The sequence below is a fragment of the Chiloscyllium plagiosum genome, chromosome 29 (genome assembly GCF_004010195.1).
Source record: "Chiloscyllium plagiosum isolate BGI_BamShark_2017 chromosome 29, ASM401019v2, whole genome shotgun sequence".
NCBI lineage: Eukaryota > Metazoa > Chordata > Chondrichthyes > Orectolobiformes > Hemiscylliidae > Chiloscyllium > Chiloscyllium plagiosum.
Window position 1 is genome coordinate 20,294,396 of NC_057738.1, and position 17,783 is coordinate 20,312,178.

Here is a 17,783-nt window from a genome sequence, read left to right on the forward strand (position 1 = left end):
GGTTGAGGTCAACTCCTTTCTCTGGAAGACCAACGGGCATACCAAAGAGCATCTTCCACCAAATTGATAATCCTCCAGGCAGAATTAATATTTGTCTTGGTATGGGTCCCAGGGAGCAGATCGTAGAACACAGAACCCTGCGTCAAGGAGCTGCTAATGATGAGCCTGGACAAAAATCTCTGTATCTCTCTCCAGACTTCCATTACAAACGCACCTTCCAGCAGGAGATGTGTGACAGTCTCTACCCCACTCCCCCACCCCCCACACCAGATGCAGCTGCTTCGAGGGTTGCATGCGGTAGCGCAGAGAGTTCAGTTGTAACTGAAGGATCTCGCAGGTAATGGGGCTTGTTGAAAAATTGAGGCAGTGGTTCAGAGAGGCAGGCTGTCATTCTTAATGGGGCATTGTTCCTGGCAGCAGCCTCTTAACTGGCTGCCATGAGTAAAGTCCTGTGTGCTGCCTTATGTTAGCTTCAAATAGTGCTGATCTGAGCCACTCTGTGAACCTTTCAATAGCCTCAATGTTTGTCAGTATACAATGAAACACAAAAGGAGCAGTAGGCCATATAGCCCACCAAATCTGCTCTGCCTTTCAATTAGATTATGGCTCTGAATATTAACTCGACTTACTTGCCTTCATTTTGTCATCCTTCATCCTCACGGTGAACAAAAGTCCATCAATACCAGCCTGTCCGAGCCTCAATGATTTATTTTGAGAGAGAAACCTGGATTTTCACCACCTTTTTTGAAAAGAAGTTTTTCTGATCTAACTTCTGAAAGACCTAGCTCCTCTTTGAAGGGCTGTCTGGCTGTGTGCTGGATTGCCCTACCAGAAAAAAAATAGGTGCTCTCCGTTTACTTTGTTAAATTGTCTGATTATCTCAATCAACTCATTTACATTGCCTTTTAATCTTCTAAACTCAAGGGAATATAATCCTTGTCTGTTCAAGCTGGCCTCATGCATGGTTATGGTGAAAGTGGCAAATTCAGTGCCACCTTTGGATTATAAATAGATGAAAATAAATCACATAGAAAAACCAATTCAATTTATCAAGTAATTTCAGCTGGCACAAGACTATGGAGTTCCCTCACTACTCTACAACACAACAATAACTGCATTTAAAACAAAATTCATTTTGAGCCATCCTGGTGACATAATGATTAGATTAGATTCCCTACAGTGTGGAAACAGGCCCTTCGGCCCTGCAAGTCCACACCGACCCTCCGAAGAGTAATCCACCCCCCTCTGACTAATGCTCCTGACAACTATGGAAAATTTAGCATGACCAATTCACCTGACCTGCACATCTTTGGAATATGGGGGAAAACCGGAGCACCAGGAGGAAACCCTTGCAGACATGGGGAGAATGTGCAAACTCCACACAGACAGTTGCCCGAGGCTGGAATCGAGCCCAGATCCCTGGCGCTGAGGCAGCAGTGCTAACCACTGAGTCACCATGAGCAGCTAAATATTTTTGATTTCCTAACTCGTTCACAGTTCAGAATTTATTCTACCACTGACTTATCACAGTGACCTGAGTTTTCCTATGAAAAATAGAATGCAGCATGACCCTGCTAAAAATAGGCCTCGAGGAGAAAGTGAGGTCTGCAGATGCTGGAGATCAAAGTTGAAACTTTATTGCTGGAACAGCACAGCAGGTCAGGCAGCATCCAGGGAACAGGAGATTCGACGTTTCGGGCACAGGCCCTTCACAATTCCTGAAGAAGGGCCTGTGCCCGAAACGTCGAATCTCCTGTTCCCTGGATGCTGCCTGACCTGCTGTGCTGTTCCAGCAATAAAGTTTCAACTAAAAATAGGCCTCACATTATAGTGAATCAGCATCTGATCTCATTTAATCGCATGGTTGTGCAAATGTGAGTGAAAAAGAGGCATGCTGTTAAAGGCTTTTCATCAGGACCAGGGGAAGAATGCCATCTTTCAAAGGGAGCAACAATTTGTACTGCGTGAAGAAAGGGTGCTGATTGGTTGGCAAGCTGACTCTCATTGCTCAAGGTTTTGTGATGGAGGATGTGTCAGGGAGCTGTTTCCCCCATGCTTTTGCTTAATTCAAAAAGGTGCAATGCCTGAATGTGTTCCTTTTTACTGCAAACAACAGGTCCCTGCAAATGAATATATGTAGCTCTGAGCAAGCCCCAGTGAGCCACTTTGCAAAACCGACTGATAATCTTATATTGGTTGTTAGTGCTGTCCTGTGGGCACAATTACTTTGAACATTCAACATTATGTTCTGAGTTTTGCAAGCACAGGCACATGGTCAGTACTCTATCTATTCTGAACAGCCAATGGGACATCCATAGTCAGGAAGTATGACCAATGTGCCTGGCATCACATTTGCACTGAAATTCATGTACCATATTAGATCTTTGTCAGGTAAGCAGAATCGCTTGACAACAACATCCTGTTCACAGAAAACACACTGGTTTGGCCACTGTATACCACTGTGTATTGGCCTGAAGTGACTAGCTTCATCTAATCAAATATTTGAAATACCTTACACATCCAAAGTAGACTAGGCATATTTCAGGCCCTGAAATGGTGGCTTTAGGCCCTGCAATTTCATCACTTTGAGCTCCTTTTGTCTACACATTCATATTGACTCCCACCTTCCAGGTCACCCCTCCACTCTGTGATATCCGGCACTCTGTGATATCCCGCACTCTGCAATTTCAGTTTTCTGTTCTTCATTCTTCTTACTTTTACTTCTCTGACTAAGTAAAAAACATACCTTTATTTGGCAGTTTCGAGGACTTGCTGATTTAGAGACCGAACAAGAAGGATGTAGGCATGGATCAAAGTATAAATTCTGTCCCTTGAACTACATGACATCCCCCCTGAGATAGATTGACTATCCTCACCCAGCTCAGCAGTTTCACAGAGTCTGTGTCAGCTGGCACACCAACAGGGAAGCGGTGATGAACAAAGCTGCTCATGCAGCTCAGATGCAGTTGAGCAGTTGGCTGGCACAGCAGATGATGTGAGTAGAGTATCTTAATAATTGTTTACAAATTTCAGTTAGGCACATTGTCACACAATCATATTCATGTCATGAATAGCTTTCCACTGAGAAAGCACTGTCATGGTGCTCAGGCATTTGGAAGAAGAAGGTTGGTGGAACGTAGCATCTGTTTGAACAGACAGCCATTAAAGTTTGTTGAAGAATTAATTGGTTTATTCACTGAATCTGGGGGATGTCACTTAAGTGAGTTTTCACATTGGGTCAGCATTTCACTGCAGCACTGCTCGTTACAGTGCTGTTACAGACCTGCAAATCTCATTTCATCAAGTTACATCTTTTAAAAGTGACAATTTCCACTTGGTATTCCCAGTTTTTCAAGTGACGGGAAGTTCAAGGGCATCATTTTCTCTTTTTTTTCGCTCATTCATGAAATATGAGCATCACTGCCAAGAGCAGAATTTGTTATTTGTCCCAATTTTCTGTTGGGAAGTTGATGGTGAAGCACCTTTTTAAACCTTCACAATCCATGTGGTGTGGGTGCATCTACAGGTAATGTTAAGAACAAGATTCTAGCTCTTTGAACCAGCTACAATGAAGGATGATGGTTCCATGGACTGTGTTGACTGGAAAGGATTTTACAGGTATTAGTGCTCCCATGCATCTGTTGCCCTGATCCTTCTCAATGATAGAGATCACAAGTTTGCAAGGTACTCTGGAATAAGACTTGGCATGAAACTGTGTATGGTGCACATTGCTACGTCTATGGATCAGTGGTGAAGAAAGTGTATGAAGGCTGGGAGTCAGTCAAGCAAGGTTTTGTTTTCTGGATACCATGAAGCTTCTCGAGTCTTTTCCTGACCTGTGCCTCGTAGATGATGAAAAGATTTTGTGAAGTCAGCAGATGCTAAAGAGTTTATAGTCCCAGAGCTGCTTTAGGAGCCACAATAGAGCTAGCGCACTAACTTTTCATTGGTAACCTCCAAATATTGATGATTTGGAGATGGAGATTTGATTAATCAAAATATTGATTAATCAAAGGTAATGCCATTCAATATCAAGAAGAGATTGTCAGATACTCTCATTGGAGATGGTCATTGCCTGGCACTTGTGTGGCATTAATGTGACTTGCCACATTTCAGCCCAAGCTTGAATTTGTCCATGTCTTACTGTGTATGAACATGGACTGCTTCAGTACCTGACAAGTTGCAAATGGACGCACTATACAACTATCAATTATCTAAAATTGAAGAAAGGTTATTGATTAAGCAGCTGAAGATAGTTGGGCCTCGGGCACTACCCTGAGAAACTCCTGCTCTGTTGAAGTGGGGCTGATGTGATTGATGTCTAACAAGTATAGCCATCTTCTTTTTGCTAGGTATGATTCCAACCAGTGTAGCGATTTTTCACTGATTTCTGTTAACTCCAGTTTTGCTGGGATTCCTTGCCACGGTTGGTAAAATTCAGCCATGATGTCAAAGACAATAACTCTCAGTACACTTCTGAAATTCAGCTATTTTGACTATGAATCCATCAAAACAGTAACAAGGTCTGACGCATGCTGTCCCTGGTGGAATTCAAATTGAGCATCTGTGTGCAGATTATTGTTGTGTTAAGTGCCAGTTGACAGCACTGTCAATGACATCTATCCATTTGCTGATGATTGAGAGCAGAACAATTTGAGTGGTAGTTGACTGGATATGATTGATCATGCTTTTTGGGGACAGAATGGAGTCGGGCAGATTCGGCTGGTTGCCAGTGTTGTGGTCATACTGTAAGAATGTAGCTAGGGCCACAGCTCATTTTAGAACACAGATGTTCAGTACTATTGGCAGAATGTTGTCAGGGCTTACAGCCTTTGCTATAGCCAGTGCCATCAACATTTCTTGTTATCATGCAGAGTGAAATGAGTTGTGGAGAATGTATGATGGCTCCCACTGCGATATAAATGTATGGACCCGAGCTACTTAAAAGCAGGCACAAAGAAATTATGATTCTGTAGGAAAATGACTCTCTGGTCCATATAGCTTGCCCAACACAACTTTGCAACATATATACTCCCCATATCACTTGAATGCTCGGTAATCTTCTGGAGAAGAAAGAAAGCAGACAGAAACCCAGACTAGTTAAGGGAAAAGAGATCAGAAATAAATTCTCAAATCTATCCAGCAGATCTTCCAGATCCTGATCAATGTTGTGATTTGGAGATGCCGGTGTTCAACTGGGGTGTACAAAGTTAAAAATCACTCAACATCAGGTTATAGTTCAACAGGTTTAATTGGAAGCATTGGCTTTCGGAGCGACGCTCTCTCAGCAGGTGGTTGTTCACCTGATGAAGGAGCAGCGCTCCGAAAGCTAGTGCTTCCAAATAAACCTGTTGGACTATAACCTGGTGTTGTGTGATTTTTAACTCTGATCAATGTTGCTACTTGTTGATGTTTTAACTCAGAAATTCTTGGTGTAAACATTGAGTCCTTCCAGTGCAAAAGTGAAAGATTAAATTTTGGGTTTATATTACTTTGGGAGGTAAGTTAATGTTTTTCTTTTAAGGAAGACTTTCCTGGGAAATACTGCCTTTTTATCTACTAATGCAGAGACCAGAAGAGAATGACAAAGAAATAATCTCCACAAAGCTTTTCTGTAAACTATTGAGATTTCTTTGAAAGCACAGCGGAGTGTTTAAGTTGCAATTGTTTTCACTTTTAATAGCTTCCTGGGGATTTGAGGCTGAATCATTTCAAAGTCAGTTCATGGAACTGCAAGAACAAACAGTGCAACTGTGTGAAGAGTCATTGTGGCATAAAACTCCTAGCCAACAGATGGTTGTGAATATTTTAATAACCTTAGTATAAAGCAAATCTTTATACTTTATTTACAGCAAGGAAAGTTGACTCTTGTTTCCTGAGGACCCAGAATACAAAACACTATATTCTCATGTCCCTCTTTTCAAAGTGAAGATTTAACTTCACAGTTTGAAAGTTTTGCTTTAGGACATTATTTCCACTTGTATAAGTTACCATTTAGACTCCAACATTCAATAACTTAGACACCGATTTGAGTGGCAGCTGTTCAATAATACATAAAAGCAATTCTGTCAACAATGAGGAGACTATCATGTATAATATAGCAAAGTGATGTCCTTCCTCCACTCAGATATTCCTTTTTCAAACTAATATATTTAGGAGATCAATTGATATCCAAATTGCTCATTTTTAACATTGATATTCCAATCACATTGATTTTCCTATACTCTACAACAATCTTTTGGGAAATGCAAACAAATGAAGACGTGGCTTTGATGAAATCATATTTCCTGTCAACATTAGCAACCTGCCTGTTTTGACCTGGAATCTCCAGGATAACTGCCAAGTCAAACTGTGGAGGAAATCCGTGGCTTGCACACAAATGTAGGGCTGCCACTGATATGTTCGGTGTCATCTTTATATTACTGTATTGATTTGGAGCCATTTCCACAACTCTTGAAGATTGCAAGTTATAGAACTCTTTAACTTTATGCCAACATAGTTCTAGTTATGAGAACAACTCCTTAGATTCTGTTTGTGCTTGCTCAAACTCCCGGGTCACGTGTGTGTCATTTCCCTCTGTGATTTTTCCAGTTAGCCCTTTAATGAGGATTTAGTCTAACATTCTCAATTGTACTTCACCCTTTGCAGGAACGTGAGTTCAGCTGGTGAAGAGGCACGGAGAAGGATGAGAGAATGTGATGGCCTCACTGATGCTTTGCTGTATGTGATTCAATCCGCTCTGGGGAGCAGTGAGATTGATAGCAAGGTAAGACAATTTTCAGATTTTATTATGTCTTATGCAGTGTCACTGGAATAAAGGGGATTGAGATTTTTGGATTGCAGCAACACTAAACACCTTGACTTTACAGAAACGTGATAATTTACTTCCAAAAGCTTTATTTCCTACCAAAAATTAATGGTGATCAATACAGGTTATCTTCAGGAGAAAATGTCTGTGAAAATTTACTCACAAATAACTCAACCTAAAACGTTTAAATCTGATTTCTCTCCATAGATGCTGCCAGACCTGCTGAGCTTTTTGAGCAATTTCTGTTTTTGTTTCTCATTTACAGCATCCGCAGTTCTTCTTGTTTTTATTTAGCATGTAAATCTTGTTTAAAATGTTTAGAGGTATATTATCATGAGTTATGTAGAACATCAACACATGAAGTTATAACTTGACTTTCTTAAGAAAACTTTAACTTACCTTTCAAGAATATAAGCAGTTTTCATTTCAGACACAGTATCTTCTGAACTGAAATTGTGCCTTTTATAAGTTCTGTGAGCTCTCATACAGCTGATTGCCAGCACACTGTTCTATCCAGTGCAAGAGGGAATATTTATCATATAGTCAGATGGTTGCACCAGGTTATAACTAATGGTTGGAATATGTTTACTAGATAATTACAGAGAAGTAGTGAAGCATAGCAACACACTGCAACAGATCCAGAATTTGAATCATTCTAATGAACTCCAAATACCAAAAACACAAGTTTAAGTAGTAGATCTAAATTCAAGCTGCCTCAAATTTAAGGAAGAGGTTGTATAAATGCTTCACATTGAAATAGAGACAGAGGAAGGCATTACTTGACTCCCTGGAACATCAACCCACAAAGGGAGCATGAAATGGTCAGGTGAATAGGTCCCAGTTCAAATGGTCTGATATATCACAACTGTCAGAGGAAGTTTAATACTAGCGAGTTTTGAGAAGGTTTGTAGCTTAGGTTGAGGTTCTGGGTGAAGGTTTGCTAGCTAAGCTGGAAGGTTCATTTCCAGACATTTCGTCACCCTACTAGGTAACATCTTCAGTGGGCCTCTGGGCAAAGCACTGTTGGTAATTCCTGCTTTCTATTTATATGTTTGGGTTTCGTTGGGTTGGTGATGTCATTTTCTGTGGTGACATCATTTCCTGTGGCGATGTCATTTCCTGTTCTTTTTCTCAGGGGGTGGTAGATGGGGTCTAACTCAATGTGTAGTCACTGTCCGCATTAATCACAGGAAGACTGCTAAGATGGAGAATTAGTGCTTGTTATTTCTATAGTGTCAATTCAGAAAGATGTCACTCATGACATAGGCAAACTATTTTAGGCAATTTACTTTCCTGTACTTAATAATAAAGCAACAAACTTTACCTCACAGCAAAGAAACTTTTTCCAAAATGAGAAAACAACATTGAGATAGGGATGCCATTCATTCAAAAGCTTTCCTTCAGTGTTGGGATGTGATTGATCCATGGCCCAAAGCCTAGGGTATGGTTTTGTTTAAAAGTATGCAAGGTAGCTACGCATTGAATTCATGCCACAGAAATAAATCTCATCCAGGATTTATAGTTTCACATGGGTGGCATAGTGGCTCAGTGGTTAGCACTGCTGCCTCACAACACCAGGGATCTGGGTTTAATTCCAATGCTGGGCGAATCCCTGTGTGCAGTTTGCTCATTCTCTGCGTGAGTTTCCTTCGGGTGCTCTGATTTCCTTCCACAGTCCAAAGATGTGCAAGTTAGGTGGATTGACCATGCTAAATAGTCCAGAGATGTGTAGTTTATGTGAATTACCTATGGGAAATGTAGGGTTTCAGGGATAGGGTAGAGGGACAGGACTGAGTGGGATGTTCTTCAGAGGAGCAATGTGGGCTCGATGGGCAGAATGGCCTGCATCCACACTAGGGATTCTATGATTCCTTGATCTGACAAGTGGATTTTGTTGGATTATTATTTTCACAGTATGCTCATTTAAACATTCACTAACCCCAGCATGCAAACCCCAAACAGCAAAAAAACAACACACTCTTCTGGAGGTTAATAATTCATTCCCACAATGCCAGATAATTTTGCCACCAGTAATAATAAGCAGTAGAGACTAAACCGGAGACCTGTACCACAGCATCAACCAGATGAGGTGATGGTGACTTGGTGATTGGAGGCAGCAAAGGAAGATAATTGGACATGCTGCCTTTGTTTGCCCAGTATTAACAACCTGAATTTCAATGATCAATGGCAGATTGGGACACAGTTAGTTGGAACTTGCATCAAAGCATCAACAAAACTATGGCATTTGCCGTTAGTTATGGATAAATAATACTGCAGGAAGCAGATAGGTGGTTAGATGTGAAAATGGAATCATTGTTGTCCTAGTTGCTGTTGTGAAAACAGATCCCATCTTTCGCCTCCCTTTTATCTGCAGAGCTGTGGGAACAGAACAAGGTGAGCAGGGCTAATTGACAAATTGTACAACTTGTTCAAAGTGTCAGGATGTCGTGATGAATCAAAAGGCCCCTTGTGCTTTTTAATTCTATAATGCAATGTTATTAATTTTGGCCTGTCTTCCCTCCTCCTAGACAATTGAGAATTGCGTCTGCATCTTGAGGAACCTTTCTTACCGGCTGGCGGCAGAAACAGCCCAGGGACAACAGATGGGCACGGATGAATTTGATGGGTTACTGTGCAGCGACAGCAACGGGAAAGACAGCGAGAGTTCAGGTTGCTGGGGCAAGAAGAAGAAGAAAAAGAAGGGTCAAAATCAGGTGATAATCCATCTCGTCTGAGGAGTGGGGACAACTCATCTCTGGCTTAGGGTGAACTCAATTTGTGATTAGTGTTTGAGCAGCTAAGTAGTCAATTAACTAGGCTTTGTCCTTCTTGTTAAATCAAGTAACCTTACGATGTTACAAGATGGGTTGGTGTTGGTGGTTTTACAGAAGTATGTTCTAAGTCACCTTTTATTTATTGTGAGCACAATGTGCAACAATAATGGCAGACTTTTAAAATCCATGCATTACCTCAACATGGTGTCAAACTGTGCAAACTTTCGACTGCTCTAAGATCATTCTGAAGTCTATTTCTCACCATCCAATAGGAGAATTGTTCAGTGAGCCAGTTTTTTTTTAATGAGCTAAGCAATTATTGTAGCAACCTTGTGCCCCCTCCCATTAGGACCAATTAAATGGTTCTCGTTATCTGAAAATCACTGCCAAGGTTATTATCATTATGGAGATTAGCAGGAATTGAGTGATCCTTTGCATTTTCTCCCATTGCATAAACTTGGTCACATCAGGCAGTTAAGAACCTTGGGGAGCATGAATCCATTTGAAAGAAATATGGCAGAAATGTAAAGAACAAACTTCAAACTGTACAAATGACTTTGAAGACCTGTTTGAAGTTACTTCTTACTGACTTTAGCAAGTGTGTGAGTGAGTTTTGAGATGATTTGTAGCTGTGTGTGTAGAGTGTGTGACTTTAGGAAAAGATTTTTGATGCACAAAGGAAAAAACATCGCACTTAAATATGTTTGGGGTTGTTTGTCTTGAGTGAATGCTGTGTTAATCTTCCTCAAAGTCCAGTTGGCATTAGCCATGATCAGGTTCAATACAGTGTTCATGGACCTAATGGAAATTAATTGATCAGGCATTTATCTTCTCTCAGCTGCCAGTTGTAGGGTCCACTGCATCTCAGCTTCTTAGCTCCCCTCAACATGAGAAAGTTCAACTATAGTCCTCCAGACTGGAGAGAGTTGCTGGTTGAGATTGACACAGGTTTTTCAAGAAAAAAACACATGCCTTAATAAAGCCAATTTAATTTTGAGACAAGTGTTCTAGATGTAGTATGAAACCAATGCAGTCTTCTGTGGCTGGTGCATCATTTCAACAAGTTAAACATTGCTAAAAAAAGGACATAAAATGTTGAAGCTTTTATGTTGCATTCATCGGGACTGAAATGTAAGAAAACCAATTTTAGGAAGGGAATTGCAATTTACCATGGGATGCAGCAGGGCTAGGCTCTCTCCAATAACCTTTCCTCGTTTTTGTGGTGGCATATTCCTTTTGCCTACAGGAACAGGACCATGTGTATGAATATGTGGAGCCTCTAGCACATGCAAATGAATCACACTGTAGACCTATTCACTAACCTTATATTGGTTTCCATGCAATTCTCTACTCAATCATGATTACTTAGCCCATTGTAAATGTTGTCCATCACAGAATCACATCTAGTATTAGACATTATGTTCTGAGTTTTGCAAACACAGGCTGGGTGACATGATACCCCTGGGAATACGTTGTTTGATAAGGCCCTCAAGCTGTTGGGACATTCAGTCTACATGCTTGTCATCACACCGTCATTGTAACAATATACCATATTATTAATTTCTGTCGTGGGCAGTGCACCCTTATGACTTGACGATAACCTTCTGATAATGAAACTTAGCGCTCGTACAAAGTAGCAGTATGAAATGACTGACTTCATCTGTTGCTCAAATGTTTGAGACACCTTCCCATCCCAGGGTATTGTAGGGTAGACCAGACACCTGTCAGAACCAAAGGTGTATATTCAGCAAGTGACCTTTTCATCAAGGCACCTGTTAGATTAGTAACGTCAACATAGTTCCAGAGGACCACAGGGCACCTGTCTCATTAGAGACAGATTATTGGTGGTGAGTTTAACCCGAGGGTCACCATACCTCAGGCAAGTGTTGAGATTGAGAAGATGAGACCTTCATGGTGCATGAATTGAACCCATGCAGTTGGCATCCCTCCTCATCGCAAACTAGCCACCCTACCAACTGAGCTGGTATGTTGATCAGAGTCAATGTGCCTGGTTTGAATATAATCAGTTTACTAAAATTCCCAATTCATTTCAGATCTCCCTGCCACTTATTGTCCAATGAATCAGCACCCTCTACTGCTGTATAAATTGATGCTTCATTTCTAGAAGTTTATTTTCTTATGTTTCAGTCCTGATGGGTGCAAGGTGAAAAGCTTAAATTTTATGTCTGCTTTTAGCAATGTTGAAGTTCTGTACGACCAAGCCATTATTTCAAGAAGTAAAATGGAGAGTTTCCACTAATGTTCCATTGTTCACAAGCTCAGGATTCCCTAAAGAGCCAGTAAGGTCGTTTTAAAGTATCAGCACAGTTGTAAAGTGGTATATCTGGCAGATAACTTGCACAGTGCAAGGCCCCACAAACAGGGATGGATACTGTTCAACACTGGAGAACATTCCCCTGCTATTCAATAAAACACTCAGGGGATATTTTACATTCACCTGAAAGAGCAGATCAGACCTGGGTTTAACATCTCATTGACAATGTAGCACTTTACGCATCAACTATAGCTCAGTGGGTTATACTACTGCCTGAGCCATAACATTGTGGACTAAAAACTTAAGAATGTTCCCGTTAAATCATTATTCAGTACACTTGGTTGATCTCAACTCCACTTTCCTGCTCACATCCCATATCTCTTGAGTTCCTGGGAGAACAAAATTCTGTCTCTTTCAGCCTTAAATATATTCAGTGATCTATCATCGAAAACCCCCGGGACAGAGAATAATGCAGATTCACAACTCAGAGTGTAGTGAAGAAATTTTTCCTTATCTCAAATGATCAAAACCTTATGGCAAAAGAATGTTCCACATGTTCTGGAATCTCTAGGTTATTAAAGTCTGTGTACACTCTCACAATCTTGGGTATTTCAATAACACCACGTTTCATTCTTACAAACTCCAGACAGTTTGGGCCCATTCAGATACTCATCAGATTCTCACCCGAGTTCTAGTTTAGAGCTTAAGCACAGATATTAAAATTGACATCACTGTAAATTTGTGGAAACACTGAAGTGTCATAGGTGTCACTTTTACAGTTGGAACATCATGTCAATGATAAAAAGGTCCTAGAGGATTTTTGGGGGTATTATTTCTGGTGCCTTGGTCAATACTCATCCCTCAATCAACATGACAAATCAGACTGTCTTGTTGTTATCACATTGCTGTTTATGGGAACTTACTGTGCGCAACTTGGCCATCTTGTGTCTGACTGTACGGCGACATTTCAAAAGCGTTTCATCGGCTGTAACGTACTTTGAAATGTTCTGTGATCATGAAAGGTGCAATGTAAATGCAAATCTTTCTTTCTAACAGTGCAGTGTTCTCTCAATGCTATACTGGGACGGGCATGCACTTATCTGTCTGGACTACCAAATGAGCGACAATCAGTAGCTTACAATGGTAGACCAATTGTTTCAGCTGGTCCCACTTGCTTTGCTGTTTTCCTACACAACCTTAAAGGATCCTGTGAGACAAACGTCACCCTATTTTATCTTGTTACTGTGCTAAATATTTACTTGGTCTCCCATTGGGCTTTGATCTTCCTGCCACCTGCTCCTGCCCTTTATGTTAGTTGACAGCAAAGTGACATTTTAAAGACTTTCTGCAGCAATAATATTTTTAGAATGTGTCGTATTGATGAACTGTGTGCGTGGAGGTGTTTTGAATCTGTCTGGAGATGTGTGGCATGAGGGTTACAGAATTAGTCTGACACCACGAGAGGCAGACACTGTCTGTTTGAAATTATAATCTGATTGAGATCAGAAGCAACCTCCATGCTGGATGGAACTCTCCAATTCTTGGCAAAACTGCTCGCTCCAGCACTGTATGTTGATGGAATCTATCTCAAGAGCATTGGAATATAAAAGCAGCAATGTGCTTCTGAGACTTTATAAAGCTCTAGTTAGGCCCCATTTAGAATACTGTGTCCAATTCTGGGCCCCACACCTCAGGAAGGTGGCATTGGAGCATGTCCAGCGGAGATTCACACGGATGATCCCTGGAATGGTAGGCCTAACATACAGTGAATGGCTAAGGATCCTGAGAATTAATTCATTAGAGTTTGGAAGGTTGAGGGGAGATCTAATAGAAACTTACAAGATAATGCATGGCTTAGAAAGGGTAGATGCTGGGACTTTGTTTCTGTCAGATGGGGAGACTAGGACCCGTGGGCATAGCCTTAGGATTAGAGGGTGTCAATTTAGAACCGAAATTAGGAAACATTTCTTCAGCCAGAGTGTGGTGGGCCTGTGGAATTCATTGCCACGGAGCGCAGTGGAGGCCAGGACGTTAACTATCTTCAAAGCAGAGAATGATAAATTATTGATCTCGCAAGGAATTAAGGGCTATGGAGAGAGTGTAGTTAAGTGGAGTTGAAATGCCCATCAGCCATGATTAAATGGCGGAATGGACCTGATGGGCTGAATGGCCTTACTGCGACTCCTATGTCTTAAGGTCTCATGGAATGTTATTGCCAATGGTCAAGATTTTAGCCCAGTCACTGATGTGGAAAATGGTGGACATTTATCCCTGCAAAGTCCGTCGCAAGGGATAAAACACTTTTCAATTTTGCAACTCACCAAGTCATCCCATTTTAGTTGCCTGTTTCAACCCTGGTTATTTTTACAAGGCTTTACAAGTTTATTTTATAAATAATACCACTACTCGTAATTTCATGAAAAACCATTATGGTATATGCCACACTGTGGAACAATCTCCTGAGATTCTCTATCAAGACTCATTTGTAAGTAATAGCCACAGCAGAGGGTAGGCTGGTGGAGAGCGGGAAGTAATGGAAAGTGACCACTACCTGTCCAATCAAACCCAGGCTAGAGGCATTTTGAAAAGGAGGCTATATCCCTCAGAGGAGGAGGGGAAAGTGTGGACTGCAGATGCTGGAAAGTCAGAGTCAAAAAGAGTGGCGCTGGAAAAAGCACAAGAGCTCAGGCAGCATCTGAGGAGTAGGAGAGTCGACATTTTGTGAATAAGGCCTTTATCAGAGGAGGAGGACAAGAAACAAAAAGAGAAAATGGAGAACAGAATGGTGCCAGTGGGCAAGATTGCTCTTGAACTTACCTCAGTCTTGTGAAAGTCGTTCCAACTGATATACGATCAAAATTTGAGAAATTTAAAGTGAGGCGTTAGCTGGATCATTTCCTACTTTTAAGAAAGAGAGAGAGGAGAGCTCTATTAGCTTGTAAATCCCAAAAGACCAAATCTTGATGTTAGAGTTTACCATTAGCAGTAATAGCATCTCCATAGCAACGGAGAAAAGAGTCGGAAGGTGTCATAACATAGCAATGGAAGATGATGCCTGTCCACATTTAAGCAAATGAGTTTGAAATTTTCTTACACTGTCTTTCTTTGTAGGTGCAATACAAAAATAGTTTCGAGAAGAATCAATTGCTGGCAGAACCTTTCCTTGCAAGTTCACCTGCCAGTGCAGGAATGCAGACAACTGGGTGGCTTGGTTGTGTCTAAAGTCTCTTTTAAATTGAACTAAGAAGATTGCTTATGGTTGCGTAAGAGAAATGGATAAGATTAAAAGAACAAACGCATTGACCTATCTTTACACCATGTTCCTCAGAAACCTGCAAAGAAAAGATTTGCAGGATGTTGAGAAAGAGCCATGGAGTAAGGCTAGTGAGATAAATCTTTCAAAGAGGTTACAAAAGCACAGACAACCAGTATTGATGCTGCATGATTCAGTGATTCTAATCAAAAATCAGGCCGGTGGGGTTCCCAACCTGATAAGCAGTAGGAGTCATTTTGGATTAATATAAAACAGTCAGCTTAAGTTCTTGTTTTGGACTGTTGGAAATGTGCACTTGGGAGAATGTGATAGGGTTGTGATAGCTTCCGTGGTAGAACAATCCACAATAAACTGTCTTTGGAGGGCAGCTTGTAAATAATGACTCGGGGAGGCAGAAGGGATCAGAGGATGACTGATAACCACAAAAGCAGAAATCCAGCCACAGGAAGTACGGCTGACAGAAGGCCATCTAATTGACTGTTGAATTCATTAATATCATCTGCATAAATAATGTTGCAAGCTATTCATTCTGCCATTGTATTGCCTTATATAGATGAAAAAGGTCTGCCTGATTTAGTTGCTGAATTCTTGATTTTTAATGTATATCTCCTAGCTTTCAGGCCTGTCACAATAACAGTTGTTGTGTATGGGTCTGAAAGGGTCAATGTTGAGGAGTGCTGCAAGCAGAACCTCATGAAGATGCAATTTGGGCAGAACAGATCTTGAAAGAGTGAGGCCTAACATCTGGTCCTCCTCAAAGTCTCTGTACTAATAGCTAGCATGTCTAGCAATGTAACCTGCTAGACATTCAACGTGTTGTTAATGTACAATAAAATGTGATTTTTACTCTGCAAGAGACTCCTCTAGTTAGACTAGAAAGTGGTTCTTCTCTACCTCACTAGACCAAGCAGGCCCTGTAGCTTCCTCCATTTAAAGAGGACGATGGTGAGCCTTCATCATAATCAGCAGCTCATAGAGTGGTATGTCCTTACAACTGTAATCAATGTACCAGGATTAGTTTTGTCTAACTCCTTTATAATCTTGAATAAATTATCTACAATTCACCTACTTTCCAAAGAGTCAACTTCCTTGGATCTGTCTATATCCAAGACATGAAACTTGAGCAAGCCTCAAAATACTAGCTGATTTTTTCGTTAACACATTTAACATGTCAATTTTTAAAACTGCAAATGATTTGATATTATATAGCAAATTTCACAACCTGAACACATGCCAAAGTCCTTTAAAGCCATTGAAATATAGTAGTTGTTGTAATGTAGCAAAGTGTATCAACAAATTATGCTCAATAAGTACCCAGAAATGGTAATGACCAAATAGTCAGATTTGTGAATGTTGTTTGAAGGATAATTTAGAATCTTTTAGTGACAAAGGCAGCCACATATCAATTGCGTCTATGTTGGGTCTTCTATGTAGCAATTAAGTACAAATCACATTGCTCAGCGCTATTCTGTGGGCCTATATGTTTTCATACTTCAGTATATCTGCTCTCTCCTCTGCTGTGCCTGTAACAATGGTCCACATAAAGACATTCTGATATTCCTACTTCTTGCCCTGTTAAGGACAGTTTTCCATTACAACCTCCTTACGACCCCTCCTCACTGAGTAGCCAAACAGAAGAAATGATCTGTAGTGTCCCTGTAGGGACATATGGGCCAGGGTAAATGCAGAATTATGGGGGATAGGGTGGAGGGTTGGGTCTGGGTGGGTTGCTCTTCGGAGGTTTGGTGCAGACTCGATAGTCCAAATCACTTCTTTCCACACTGTAGGGATTTTAAAATTTTAAAACTTCCATTAATCTTGTGTGCTTCTGTAGTTTTAGTCTCTCTTCATGGCTGCTATTTCCCATCCCTGATTCCAGCCTGGTGAATCTGCATTGTTCATTTACTGGAACATGAACTTCCTTTCCAAAACTACACACAAGACTCAACACCATCAGCTAAACATTAATTTGAACAAACATCAACTGATTTACTTTTGTGCTCTCTATTTGATTAAAAATCCTCATTGACATTGTCTGGTCTTTAAAGTGAGGCTAGGACATTGACAAGTTGAAAGGAAAAGCACACAACACATAAATTTATCAGCTAGTCCTTCATGTAATTCCCAATTGACTTCAAAAGAAGCCCTGAGGTAACTTCTGTTAGAAGCAAATTCCCAAGGTTAAAGGAAGAAATTGAGTCACCACATAAAATGTTTAAGAAAAGAAAACAGTTGCGATGGTAACACACCTTATCCAACCCCATGACATCCCAGAGCACTGAGAAAGTGCTACGTTGTTGAAAGTGAAGTATTTCAGCTGAGCAATGCCCCTGAAACCCAATCTGCTCTATTAGACAGATATAAAACCTCCTTTAGCACGATCTTGAAGAGCAGGCACATTCTCCCTTGTGCTTTGGTCAAAATGTAAGACTTAACCAAAATAGGCAATCTAGTAATGGGCTCATGGCCACCTGCAGGAATGTATTGTTTTCAATGTAGCTGCTACATTTTATATGTTAGAATTCATAACTCTTCTGGCTGGAGGGACAACAGACACATGGAAGTATCACCAACACAAATTGCCCTCCAAGTTATACACCATCTTGTGTTGGATATGTGTCACCATTCCTTCATCATTGAGTCAAAATCCTG

The 17,783-nt window shown here is 40.8% G+C and overlaps 1 protein-coding gene across 7 annotated transcripts in view; it reads left to right on the top strand.

The window, feature by feature from the left end:
- Positions 1-17,783, top strand: part of LOC122564410 (catenin delta-2-like) — a 1,204,994-nt gene that overhangs the window by 1,108,717 nt on the left and 78,494 nt on the right. For all 7 annotated transcript variants that reach the window (XM_043719228.1, XM_043719230.1, XM_043719231.1 and 4 more), the window contains 2 exons: positions 6,649-6,766; positions 9,337-9,522. In XM_043719228.1, coding sequence (XP_043575163.1) covers positions 6,649-6,766; positions 9,337-9,522 — 304 coding nt within the window. The remainder of the gene's footprint in view (positions 1-6,648; positions 6,767-9,336; positions 9,523-17,783) is intronic.